General features: G+C 46.9%; 2 protein-coding genes and 1 long non-coding RNA gene across 3 annotated transcripts in view; 2 read left to right on the top strand and 1 right to left on the bottom strand.

The window, feature by feature from the left end:
• Positions 1-90: 90 nt before the first annotated feature.
• Positions 91-3766, top strand: LOC116432414 (natterin-4). The gene is made up of 4 exons (XM_031989252.2): positions 91-195; positions 678-877; positions 3050-3193; positions 3545-3766. Exons 1-4 carry the CDS (start codon positions 189-191, stop codon positions 3629-3631), a joined length of 438 nt encoding a protein of 145 aa, XP_031845112.1. The 5' UTR covers positions 91-188; the 3' UTR covers positions 3632-3766.
• A 2806-nt stretch (positions 3767-6572) lies between these two features.
• LOC116432459 (putative peptidoglycan muropeptide transporter SLC46) overlaps positions 6573-14067 on the top strand; it is a 13060-nt gene continuing 5565 nt past the window's right edge. The window contains exon 1 of the mRNA XM_031989419.2: positions 6573-7551. Within this exon, the coding sequence (XP_031845279.1) occupies positions 6573-7551 (979 nt within the window). The remainder of the gene's footprint in view (positions 7552-14067) is intronic.
• The window catches only part of LOC143174909 (uncharacterized), a 25545-nt gene continuing 18698 nt past the window's right edge, over positions 7221-14067 (bottom strand). The window contains exon 3 of the long non-coding RNA XR_012999398.1: positions 7221-7370. This is a non-coding gene — a long non-coding RNA (uncharacterized LOC143174909). The remainder of the gene's footprint in view (positions 7371-14067) is intronic.

The raw sequence follows: 14067 nt of genomic DNA, 5'->3' as shown, positions 1-14067 counted from the left end.
ATAAAAAATACTTTAAAATGATATCACTAACAAATGCCAACTTTCTGGAAGATCACACTGCCGTGTGTTTTAAGTAAGAAGGTAAACATTACACAGAATACACGATAAGATTAGAACAGCTTTTAACCTGGAGTTGGGACAAGATAAGCATCATTCCTGTTTGCAAATCAGACAGAACAGGTCACAAAATGTCAGGTAAGCGTTATAATCCGTAATTTCTCTAACAAAAGAAATTTATTCAAATTTTGATATTAATGTTTAAAACAATCTCTAGATATTGATAAGTTGCAATTAATAGTTCGAATAACAACTCTACGCCCGATGTTTCATATACTTATCTATTAGAAAGTCTTCATTTAACTCTGATTATCATTATTAGCACCGCTTCTGATTCACTAATTACCGACGTTAAATTATTCCCCAAAAATTAACAAAATCGAACGAACGGTACATAATCTAAATTTAAAATTCCCAATAACTCGTTGAATCGACTGATAAACAGTATCTTGTATCAGATACTTTCCACGATATATCAGATAACTAACGAATATTCCAAATATAGCAATGAATAACGATCCCTATCATCCGATAACTCGTGCATATATCCTTGTAGCTCCTATAACATTAGAATGAAAAATATTTACATCCCTTTAATTAAACGATGAACTTTTTGAAAGGCTACAAGTGGGTACCCAGAAGCGCGGCGCAAAGTTTGCCATCGAACGCGGTGGTCGGAGGCCGGGACAGCGACGGATGCACGATCTACGTCGGCAGGGCGTTCCACGAAGGCGACATGCTTCCGGCGAAAGTGATCCCCGAGAAGAATGTCGGTTACGTGTGCCACAACGGAGAGGAACACGCGAAATACGACTACGAGGTGAGCCACCAGCCATTGAAATCCCCTAAACTCATCGGAGCGAAGCTACAAGCAATGTCCCTGCGTAAATCTCCATAGATCGTGATCGACGAACCGCGTATTTCACGCGATCGTAAGCACAACAAATGCGATAGAGTAAAAAAAACTTAAACGAGCCCGGTTAGGCGGTTTTTCCTCTTGCCCGAGAACGATCTACGCGCAGATAATGAATTCGCTAACGTATCGATACGCGAAAAGTCGCGGTGTTTTCCGCGGCTCGAATAACAGCGAAGAAAAACCAGATGGGATACAAAGGAATCGCGATGCAAAATAATCGCGCGCGATTATTTCGAATGCCACCGAGAGAGAGATTGTCATCGCGATGATTGCGTTGCACGGGCCTGGTACTAAGGTCCTTCCGGTTGCAATTTAATCTCCGATATCCACGCTATCTCTTCTCGTTCCCGAAGCCGGCGTGGAAGGGAAACCGATTAAGTTCAAGGCGGACCTGCGGAGAAGCTGACCGCTGCCGGGCCGTTGATTTTTCGCAAATAATAAATCCTTTCTATAATGAACTTAATTTCCTAGTGTAACTAAATAGCCGGCGGACGGCGCGTACACACCAGCACGGACGGGGGATTTCGTGTCAAGGCGACCGCCGGTTTCCATCGCGAAATAGGAAGAACGGCCTTAATAACGGCTGCATCGGCAGCTCGTCTTGGAAACGAAGAATAAGACGCCGATCCGTTAACCGTTCGAATGTCACGGATCGTTGCGAGAACCCGGTCGAAAAGCGGCGCGATCGCGCTTCGTTTCGGTTCAGAAACCGAATGACGCTTTTCTGTTTTACATAGGAAAATTGTAAGTAGCGCGGTCGTCACGGTTTTCCATTTCCAAGCGTGATAACAGAAATAAAAGTGAATAATTAGGACAAGGAATAGATAAACTCGAGGCGATTCTACGAGCCGATAGGCTGGCACTTTTGAACAGTGTAACGGAGAAGCGCGATCGCGCTTGCCATTCGAACGGTCAAGGAAGAAACGATGCGATCCAGAATCGTCTGGATCGGCCCGCGCGATCGCCGAGTGCCGCCGATTTCAATTTCTGGCTTAATGGTTTGTCAGTCGGCTTCTCGGAACGTTATCTGGCATCGTGCCTAGGATGTAGATCGTTCTACTGATTCATCGATCGGGTTATCCGGTCGGCGATCAGAAATTCTGGTAGATACGCGTAATCTAAAGACTGAGCAAACACTCGACCGTGTTTTCTGTGTCGTCCTCTATGCCCGTCGAGCGGCGATTAAGCGAGAAGTCGGCGCATTTGAAACTATAGAGGAAATATTGTTTGTGGCCTGTTGAAGGTTCGCGACCCTTAGCTAGGGGAATCGGAATTTGATTCGCGACATAAGGATTTTTTGAATAGGAAGAGAACAATGTTCGATTTCTCGCTTAGTTTCTATCTGATTCCGACATCTATGAAGTGGCTGATCGGCTAACGATATTTCATAAAGCCACTATTTCTGTCGATTACGGTGACGATTACGATCACGGAGACGAGGAAATGTAACGGATATTTCAGGCGGCAACCGTCGATAAAGCTGCGCATTAGCATAACGATCCGGTGTTCGTTTATATTATATTATTAACGCTAGAATAATTCTTCAAGCACGCATCGGTGTGTTTATCCTGATCTACCGCGTGGCGCGCGAGCCACGTTTAATCTTGATCAGTTGCCGGCTTCCAGAAGCATAAATTGTGTAGCTAATTGGATTCTTGGGATTTCTGATAGCTGCATTGTAACAGTTCCTGCAGTGACTCGCAAATTCATTCCCGAACGCTATTGTGACGGTAATTGACTGTTAACGCTGCTGTATCATCCACCCGCCTTATCTATCGCGCCATCGTATTTTTTAATCGTTGTTAGCCGTTCGTGGAATCCTGCTAGATTATCAGCATCGAAATTAGTAGCTACATTGAATAAACTTCGAGAGAATAAAATGAAAATCTTACGCGCACGCGTTGCGGAGAGTAGCGGTCGTCATAGGGCTTCGGAGATCCCGAGCGTAATGGCCGACGCAATATGGCCGACCATCGGCCACGCGTTCGGCGCGCTGCTCCGTTTAACTGTGAACTATAAACGCGTGGATTCGCTCGTTCGGTTTTTAACGAATGAAAATGAATATTTCTGCTTCAGGTGTTGTGCCTTGGGGAATTCGCGTGGGAGTTCTGCAGCAACGGCACCGTTCCGAGCGGCGCGGTGGTCGCAGGGCAGACTACCGATGGAGAACCTCTGTATGTCGGCCGTGTTCTCCATAATGGATCCCAAACAGTTGGCAAGGTCGGGTTTCTTCGTTCTTCGTGTCGCATACAACTACTCCCAAGTTTCGTTGGTGTACACTTTTAACCCCTGCGCGCTGTTCCTCTGGATTTCGCTTGAAATTGAACTCTATCCTTTGGAATCACCGATGATTCACGTAGTCTTGGTCAAAAGTCATGCGGTATGGGCTTCTCAATTGAATTTCGACTTCCGTGTAACGATAGAAACTCGAAGATTTACGTGTAACAGCTATTCGAACAGCACGCAAGGGGTCAAGTGATAATTAACCAACGAAATTTCTAATTTTCTTGAAAATTATACGTTAAGCGTGTTACGGTGGAAATGATTGCTCATCGAGTTATGTACTTGCAGGTCCAACAGAGTCACGGATGCCTCTACATCCCCTTCGACGGAGAAGAACTGTCCTTCAAAGACTACGAAGTCCTTGTGCTCAACTAGCTCATAGAAAACTAAACTCGACACGTTTCCTGTTGTCACGCGGAGGCAAACACGCGATCTATATGTTTTCACTAAATTTGTACCCTTGAGACTCGTCTTAATAATTCGTATAGTTTTTCCTTCTGGAAATTACAAGTTTCTATGAAAAAACCTACTCTTGAATTCATTCGATTCCCCTGAACATTGCAGATAGCATACGTGTTTGTAGTTTCCTTTGTACTCGTCTACTTTCGCGTAGTACCACTAATCGCCGATCTCTTTTTAGCATCATTTCATTATTTTATAATTACGAAGTGAATTATAATCGAGTCAAGTTCACAGCGACGCCTAATTTTTCCCGCACCTCATTTCTCACGCAGCATATACTTTACTTTCGTTTTCCTTCCACGACTGCTGCATTCAATTCATTTTCCTTTCTTTTTCAACTTCTACTTCTCAGTCACCTTACTGTCCTCCATTTCTATCATTCTATTCCGTGCTTTCTTCCATATTCGTTCCTCCGTTCCGCCGCGAAGACGGTGTTATTATAATATAACAACAACGGTAACAAGGAAATCATAGAGGATCACTTGCAGTTCGTTCAGTGCGTTATACAATGCGTGGTTCGCGCGATTACAACGGTTCCAGCGGGGCATCGCGGGAAGAAAGAGCCGACCGGATCGAGGATCACTGGCGTGCCATTCTGAAACCGGTGTGTTCCGAGTCGGAGCGACCGGATACACCGGGGAAACATCAAAACACCGGGTCCGCCGCGGGCTCCGGGTCGAATATTTTATAGCGACACTCGAATTGCGAGCATTACTCACTTGACGACGTCATACGATCAACTCGAGAGCCAGGGCCGTAACCGACGGCCACGAATTCGCTGGCAGCGATCGTCAAGACGTCTCCTAAAAAACTTGTCGATCGACGCGTTTCCGTTCCCAGATCGGTGCTCGGTTTAATCTCCTCGTCGAAGATATTCTTTCCGATCTCCGAAATGCGTCGTGGACAGTCGGGATCGGCGAGCGAATCGCTGCACGGCGAACGACGGGAAACGGTACCAGCGAACGAATTTCTTTCGGCCGGCTAGGTCTTCCATAGGGGATCTAGAAAAATCGTGGTGGCCACGGATCGCGGGACTAACGTACAGCCGCGGTGGGTAATTGCCAATTCGTCGCAATTGCCCGGCTAAGCAAACGTCATTACCGGACCAGAATGGTCCCGCGAGCAAATTGTCGGCCGACGTTGCCGGCATATACTTGAGACACAATCTTTGATTTGTCGTTGTGGGCAGCCCGCGCGCGTTTAGACGTCGACGGTGCCACACGGCCCTGCCTGAAATAGGCTCCCCGGCCGTAGAAGACAAGACGATGGCCGTTGTGATTATTTTATCAACAAATTGCCACATTTAACGCGGCACCTCCGCCAGCCTCTGGCCTACCAGCCCGACCGCTTCGACGGTGCACGATGTTTACACGGGCTTCGCGACGCTAAGAGGATCTCTCAGCGATCCGTCGCGTTACTCGACAGCCGGAGACCCGATTCCCAACGAATTCGATGATCCTCGATCGAACGTTGCTTCTAGTATCTACGATCGATGGGAACCGACGCGTTCGCGTGCATCTCGACGCGACTGGCGATCCTCCGGCCACGTTTTTCTAAACGCTGTCACGTAACGCGACGGACTCGTTGCAGTTCAAGGCCCGCTCAAGTTTGTTCGACGCGCGGTTCGATGAGGTCACCAGTTTGCGGAACAATTTGCCCGACCTGACACTATCGGGAACCAGACGTTACATATAAATCGTTACGTATCTGCGTCTTCAAGGTAACGGCGAACGCGATCGACCTTCGCCTCTGTTCCCCTTCCCCAAAACGGAAGGAAATCAATGTTTATGGTCGAATCGGTGAATCGGTGATGCGGAAGAATGGAAGAAACCGTTGCCGAGATGAACAAGTAATCTCTGCGATGTTAACGATCGAAAAAACGCGTTCCCTTAGGCGAGGATTAGATAACCACGATGATTACGATTTTTGCGAGGAGTAGTTTAAGTGTACCATTTTTCTCAGCTACACGAGAGCCCGGATATCCCACCGTTATAGCTTCACCTGCAGTCTATCGTCTAACAAGGTTGCTTCCTTGGAGCCCTGGGAGGTACCACAGGATTTACCATAGGACCCCAAAGGTAGATCTCGCCGGAGCGATCCCCGCATCCTCCGACGCGTCGCTCGTGCGTTAACCTTGACCCGAAAAGCCCCGGCGAACAGCGGAATCGGAAGTTGGCCGCGCGTGGTTGGGCATCGTGACGCGGTGCCATGTCGAGAGCCGCGATTCGGCGGCGGGCGAGGTTCCTACGAGCGAGCCCGAGCGGTCTAGGTGGATGTACCCTCGTCGGGTACCTAGCACGTGGAGAGAGGGTCCCGGCACGAAGATTAGAGGGGACGGGTCAGCAGGGGGAGAGATGGCGGAGGCAGGAGAGCTGGAGGTGGTCAGCGAGGAAGAGGAAGGGACAGAGGCGAGACACGCGTCTCGTAATGCACAATGGTGCATTAGCCAGGAGTAGACGGTCAGACGGTCTTTCCCGCGGACCGGCTGAAACCGATTCGATATCGGCCCCTCTTCGAACCTGGAAGAAAAGCAGACCGGCAATCAGCATCGCCTGCATCGTATTCCGCGACGAGCCCGAAGAAACGCAAGAACGAGGATCAACGAATCGGCGTACCTTAGAACCAGCCGATCTCTGACCGTCTCCGACTCCCAGAGGTCTTCTTCTCTGTCGGCAACGATCCGCATGAGTCCACCTTTGATGAGCCTCGAACAGAACCCTCGAAAACACTCACGAAACCTCGCATCGTCGAAGGGACTTCCCAAGCTTCTGATGCCCGAGTGACGACCGATCGGCCGCAGGATAAGAATCATCCCCCGAGACTCGAAGACAAGGCTTACCGTTCGATTAGAAGCATGGCCGACCCCGTCCCGAGCAACCAGGTAGCCACCGGTGCCGAGAAGAAGCGCGAGGACTCGATCACCGAGCAGGCAGTGGTGTGGAAGTCGATGACGATGAGGCAGAAATGGTCCTACTTCACCAACAGCATCACCGTCGAGCCGGTGATCGCTTGCTACGTGATCCCGTGCATGCTGGCGTCCCTGGCCACCCAGAACCTCAGCTTGGAGAAGGCTTGCAGGGTGAACTTAGCTTACTCCGACGAAGTCTGCACCGCGCTGGCGAACAGGAACACCACCGGATACGAGGCGGAAGAGACCGCCGTCCAGCAGCTGGTCGCCGGGATGCAGACCTGGAAAATGGCGCTTACCAGCGGTTTGCCCACCATCCTGATCCTGTTCATGGGAGCGTGGAGCGACCGCACGGGCCTCAGGAAGCCCTGCATGCTGCTGCCGATCGTCGGCGAGTTCCTCAGCAGCGTCAGCATGCTGCTCTGCACTTACTTCTTCTACGAGGTGCCGATGGAGGCTACCGGTGTGTTCGAGGCACTCTGGCCGGCGCTGACCGGCGGATGGTTCACCATGTTCATGGGTGTTTTCAGTTACATCGCGGACATCACGACCGTCGAGTCCAGGACACTTAGAATCGGCGCCGCGAACGTATTCGTGTCGCTGGGCATACCGATCGGCATGGCGCTCTCCGGGATACTGTACATGAAACTCGGTTTCTATGGTGTGTTCAGCATATCCACCGTGTGTTACATGTTGAGCTTTATTTACGGGATGGTGGTGATCAAGGAGCCGGTCAAGACGCACCTGAAACAAGAGAAGAAGGATCAGAAGGGGATGTCCGTGTGGAAGTCGGTCACGCACTTCTTCGCGTTCAGGCACATCGAGGAGACGTTCAAAGTCGCGTTCAAGAAGGGCGCGAACAACCGGCAGAAAAGGGTGCTGGTGCTGATGGTGGTGGTCATGGTGGTCATCGGGCCAGTTTACGGTGAGCGATTCAACGTTAACAGGGAACCATTTGGTTCTAGTTTCTTTTTTTGTATGGATCGAAAAGGTGACGGTGGTTTCTTTGGAAATTACGAGAATCGATGTAGCGAACTAGAATGTTTTGATAAATGCACTTGCATCGTTTCTATAGGGGAATAATTGAGTCGATCGATGCGGTTGAGTGCAGGAAAGGGAAAATTAATGTTTTGGCTTCTGAAATGATTTCTTGACCTAGAAACAACGAAGGACCGAGTAAATCCTTGAATAACTAAAAACAATGTTATTTATCGGTTCCTCGTTAATCAATGATTCGAAGCATTTCTGAAAGTTAATTGAAATTCGGCGACTGCTAGAGGAATATAGATCAGAGTTAAAACTAGCAACAGGTTGCTGTCTTGGCGAAACGCTCCCAATGTTAATCAGCTTTCTAACTGAATCATCGAATCCGAGGAATCGCCACGAGTGACATAATCCAAGCATGTCTCTTTCAATTATCATTTACAGGAAAATGATTTAGCTTGTTTCGAGCAATTACAGGCTCGCGAGGTACGAAGGGTAAAATTAAAAAGTGAAACTGGTCTTTCGACGGTGAATTTGCAACGCAAATTCCACGTTGATAATTAAATATTTCGACGAAACAAAAAGCGTACGAGTATATTTAGCCATTATCGCGTGCGCGTGTTTGGATATGCATATTTTTCGTTCGTATCTGGTCAGTGTCACGTGTAAATTGCACCGGCAGGGAAAGGATCGACCTTTCCCCACACACGCACAAAATCACGAGGAGTATGTTATGTTACCACGTCCGTTATCGGCAGATTGCGAAGTTTCGTGCATTCACGGAGAAATCAAAAGCGTAAACTTGCACGGAGCACGCACGAGATCACGTGTAAAAAATTCAAAGAGAAACGCGTTGCATATTTGTTAGAAAAATCCGTTCGCTATCATGATTCCCTGTTTCTAATTATATTGCTGAAAAGTTGAATTTGCATAAATCGATTGAAATCGCGAAACGCGAACTTGATGGATTGCTTCAGATACGCGCTCCTTCACTTTCGTCCTTCGATCGCCGAGGAGTACAAACCATCGTTCGTTTAATTTCTGTTGTCAAAAGTGATTGATTATGGTTTATCGTTCCAACAAAAAGACACTCGACACAGTCTTCACCTTTCGCTCGTGTCGCCTAAACTTTCTCGAGACGCGATTTCCTTTTGCATGACGATATTTCTAGTATGATCAAATAAACGCGTTAAAAATCACTTTCAGAATATAGGACTAATTTCATACTTGTTGCAATAATTTATAGCAAACCTTGTAACTTCGTTGAAATTCAGGGATGGTTTTCATCGTTCTGAAAACTGAAAACTGATCGGGTTTCAAAGAAATTTCGCTGCTGCTTGATTAGCACAGCTAATTCAACTGTACAGGAGTTTCGACGAGTGTTTTACGTTTATTTGGTAGTCAATGCATTAATGAGATGTTGCAACTACGAAGATCGCTGTTGGGGCGAGCGTCGAACGTGCCAGGGCTAACGTGCACGGCCGAACGAAAGTGGGAAGAGTTTCACGTAACTCTCGTTAATCGTGCTGCTTCTATTGCGGTAATCACGAGCATTTCACGAAGTAATTGCAGTAATTCGGCCGCGACGGAGAAGGGAAGGGAAAGTGATACAGGAAAACTGGCATGGCCGACGACTCCCGTATGAAAATGCACGTTAGCCGCTCGGGAAAAGCGCCGAGCGAACCGATCATCATCATCCATCATTTAAACCCCGCCAATTACACGTCTCAACTCGAAAACGAAACAACAGAAACGTCCGTGGCATCGATTTTTACATTACCATCATCAACTCCGATAAAAAGTCCTGGCAGAAAAGGTTTGTTATTTACGAGTGAAAGTAGAAACGCGAATGCTAACAGTATCTAACGCTCGAAGTGGTTTGTACGAATCATAAGAGTACATTTATTCGAGATTTCGAGTGATTTTTATTTTCAGCATTAAGCGATAGATTAATTAACTTAACCGAGACCTTCTCTCGCGATTTCTAAAAGAATGACGGGACTTCCCAGTGGAACAATGAGATTAATCGATTTATTGCCCGATTTTAGTATTTGCATTTGCTCCCGCGGTGCGCGCACTGAAATTGAGCGATAAATCAATTAATTCAACTGCTCCGCTGGGCAGCACAATCATTTTTGTAATAATCCTGGAAAAAGCTGCGCCGGCCACTAATCCCGATGAATTTTTCCCTCGATACGGTTGTGTATCGTCGGCTGTCCCCATTCCCTCGAACGGGATGCAAATGCGAAACGACAATACGATGGCCGATTGCATCGTCAATTACGGATTATTAGCGCATCATGAATTCGTATTACGGCGGGGGATTCAAGGCAACCGTCCTCGTCGTAATTTAATTAGACCGATAATGCACGGCACATTATAATCTGTCATTACGTCTCCACTGTTTTTGTTACCCAACTCCGAAATAAAAGCTCCTCCGCGGTTCAACTTTAATTCCAGACCGACGGAATTTTCTTGTCAACGGCTCATTATAAAATCGGATGAACCAACTGTTTCAAAAGTTTCTTATAGAAATTATAACAATGCATTTATTGAAATTTCGATTAACTTACATTTCACTTTAAACGTCACCGAAACTATTTAACACTAGAAGTTGAGCATTTGATGCGATTAATATGTATTTCCTCTAAAAATTGTTCAATGCTTTTAAGACATAAGTGATTCATCTATTCATCTAATTCAGTAATTCACATTTAAAGCAAAGAGATCGAAACCAATCATTTTGACTGGTATCTTTCCAATAATTCTAAAAGAAGAATTTTTTCCCCTGCGATCCATTTATAATTAAAATCTAAAGAGATTCGCGCATTATCGATCAAAGTTTCGTCGCCAACGAGGAGTACCGATAGGAACGCGAGTACTTAAGTATTCCGAAGTAGAAGAAAACGAAGTTGTAAAACAAACATTTTGTTTATGCCGGTCGCATTGGCTGGCGCGCGGATCTCGTTGATAATTCGACGAAGTGAGCCAGTTAATCTATCAATACGGCGGCCACGCGAGATAGGCATGCTAATGGGAATCGCCGGAACACGCATTGTGTAATTGGACCGTGGAATTGCCGGACGCTAATTAAATCAAGCGTCGCCATTAATTCGATCAAGCTGAGGACTCCCTTTCGACGTTGGTTCGCGCGCTTCTTAATCAGCGAAAGTTCGTGCGCTCTTAATTACGATCGGAAACGGTCGCCGGTAATGCGGGCCAGCATCGAGAATGAACGCGCGACACTCGATACGCGTAACGCGAGCACGTTTCATGTTTAGACTGCGCCGCTTCACGTGATACTGGCTTTTTAAAAGTCAATTTACAAATCCACGTATCGAATGATCCTTTTCGACGTATGAAAATCTTGTGAAACCTTTTCGATCTGCTAAGTTTCTTCATTCGCTGGCCTCGCAACGCTTTATTGCGCCGAAAGGAAGTCTCGTTAGTTTTTTGTGAATCGACACATAGAAACTTGCACGTGCGTAAAAACAGTTTCTTCATTCAACGTTGCGAAAAGGAGTTAATGGTTTTATATGAGAATTAATTCTTTACGGATAAATGTCGCCATTTCGGCGAAATGAAACTTTGTATGAGATAGCAAGAAATCAACAGGTACTTTCCTTTCTCCCTATTGTTTTATCAATTGATTGAAGGTTTTGTATTTCGAAGAATCTTCGTCTGCGAAGGGTTAACTAGCCACGTGCGAGCCGTTTTATCGAGTCCCTGGTCTTGAATAAACGGAGAACGAAGCAGCGGGGTCGAATAAACTTAATGAGGCAGAGAATTACTGCCTCGTGCAATTTCTTAACATTTCTTTGCACTTTTTAATCGCTTTTCTCCCCGGGTAACGGTCGCACGGTTGTGAAAGTAAGCGAACGGTCTCACAATTTTTTACTCGATCCCAGATACGTGTTCTAATACTTTTTTTCATATCTGCGCTACGTTGCTCGTTGGAGAGCGAAACTAAATTTGAGCGTTTCCGCGGCGAGAATCGATCGTGGAATAATCCGAACGGTCGTGACGGCGGCGGTAGCCTCAAATTTATGACCGGTGGCCTATGTGCGAAGTCAACATACCTATTAGAACTATATTCTGTGCGTACGAATGCTAATACGGTCTGATGAGTTAAGTACCCTGATGTAATTTCAGATCTTTGACCGTTGGAAATAAGTCTAGTCTTAGCAGTTCGAAGGGTCCGCGCCGTGTCCGCATTGAAATCGCTGCTTGCGGCTGGACGTGTACCAATTCCATACGGAAAGATTCGAAAATGATTTTCATCCTTTCGAAAATTCATTTGAAATATCCACTTTCCAATCAAACAATTCGAAGTAGAAACCATTCTGCGAACAGTGCTCGTTAACCCCTTACGACTGATCTCCCAAGCACGACACAACTTCGCGACGAATAATTTCTTGCGAAACACTGAAAAATCCTGGACATCGTCCGTTGCTCCAAGATATAACCGGTGACAGGATAACAATGAATTTCGGTTGGAAAGAACTCGGTGATGTTCGCGCTTGCCGAATTCCGCTGGAAACCTTCGCGAGCCCGACACGTTGTCGCGAGGCAAGGGGTTAGATAAATAGAACACAAGTCTTCCGCGAGCGGTTCAGAGGCGTGGACGTCGGTTCAAACGAATTGAAAAGAAGCGAACGCGTGGGACGGATTCAATCTAGAAAATTCACGGTGTTTCCTCTCCAAGCAAACCGCGCGCGTGATCTAATCGTCCCGGACGTTTTTCGAGCGTCGCGCCGGTTGCTTGCTTACTCAGAACGAAACCTGTCGACGAATTATCGCATGGATCCGTGTTAAGGGCAGATTATTGCCAATTGAGTCAACTCGAAAATTAGGTTCTTCGTTTGAATTCTCTGAATCCGCGCCGCGCGGCACGGGGATTCTCGCTCGTTAAGGCGAGTGTGAGAACGCGCGGCGCCTGGAAACCGCGGGAAGAACGCGACGGCCGTTTCAATCCAAGGCAGCCTCTGCTACCTTGTATCATTCAGATCGAGGAGGATCCACTTTGCTCGCGTAACTTTACACCGACACGAGCTGCAACTTCATTTTCGCGCTCGAACCGCGGAAAAGTTTCCGCCGCTGGTCGTTTAACTACCGCGAACGGCTCGCGACGGTGATTAAAAATGATTTATTTCCAGATCTTTTCGGTCGAGAGTCTTCCTCGAGCCTTAACGATATTGTTCTGGTAATTTTCGTTGGTCGGTTAACGAGGATTCTTATGGGATAAGGGCGTGAAGCGTTGCGTTCGGTGGTCGAACGCTAGCGGCCGCCATATTGGAAGTTCTGCGTTCCGATGATCTGATAATTGGAAGCGTAGAGAAATTCGTCTTCGGATATTTGAAAATTTCAATTATTAACATTCGAAATTGTTGAAGTTTCCACTGATCGATCGTCGCAAGTTTCTCGCTAACGAAACAATTCCAGAAGAGGAATCAACGACCGCCATCTTTGCGGGACTCTCTCGTTCGTCGAACACTCGTTTCTAATCGTTTCAAGAATATTTAGGACATTATTCCATCGACGTCGGTGGTCGTTTAAATTTGTTTTCCTTCGAGTTTTCAAGTTCTCGGTCGAACGATTCCCAGACGGAAACGCCGAAGGAATGCGCGAACGACGAAACAATGGGTGCACGGACTGTAATCAACGGCCGGTGTTTAAAGACGAGTTAATTGCGTACTAACAATCGGTCGATATGCAATTCTACGGCTGCAACATCAGCGAAGAAACTAAAAAACCCGGGAATTAAAGAAATAATTTATTCTTTCCGCGTATCGAGGAGCTTCTTGGGCCTTCCCGCGTCTGATCGGATCCGGCCGGCAGATAAAATCGACATCGCGGAAGCCCGGAAAATTGATTCCCGCGGCCGAAACGGTGGCAAAGAGAACAAGACAATGATGTGATAACGACCGAAACTCGACGGAAACGATTAAACGGAGAGACCCGTGATGAACGAACTTGTTGTGTAACGGCGAGGCGCATTCTTGCGTAATGCCGAGATAATAACGCCACGAAAATTACTCGGGGATAACTTGGTCACGCTGTTTCCCTCGCGATCCGCGGAATTTAATGCCGATCAAATTATCTCCACGCGAGAGCAGCTCGATGATCCTCGTTGTTAGAACTACATGACGGAGGCACTCTTCTCCGAGTGACTGGAGAAATTAATTTAGCGACATGCAAACTCAATTGCGAATCGATCGAAGAGTCCATCGAGGTGCTATTAGAATTCTTATATAAAAATTTCGAAATTCTATTCGACTGTTCGGTACAGTGTTCCGAAATCGTTGATTTTACCGCGCAAGGCAGTCCTAGCGTTACTTCCAATCCGCCATCTTTGATTACTGAAGCGCAGTTGAAAACACGCAGGGCGCTTAGCGGTGTTTATACGTAACCATACTTTTCAAATGATTCCGCTAATTACCGATCTCTGAAAATATGA

The sequence above is a fragment of the Nomia melanderi genome, chromosome 9 (assembly GCF_051020985.1).
Source record: "Nomia melanderi isolate GNS246 chromosome 9, iyNomMela1, whole genome shotgun sequence".
In the NCBI taxonomy this organism is placed as follows: Eukaryota; Metazoa; Arthropoda; class Insecta; order Hymenoptera; family Halictidae; genus Nomia; species Nomia melanderi.
The sequence above is the reverse complement of the archived record's forward strand: the minus strand, read 5'-3'. Positions and strand labels throughout refer to the sequence as shown.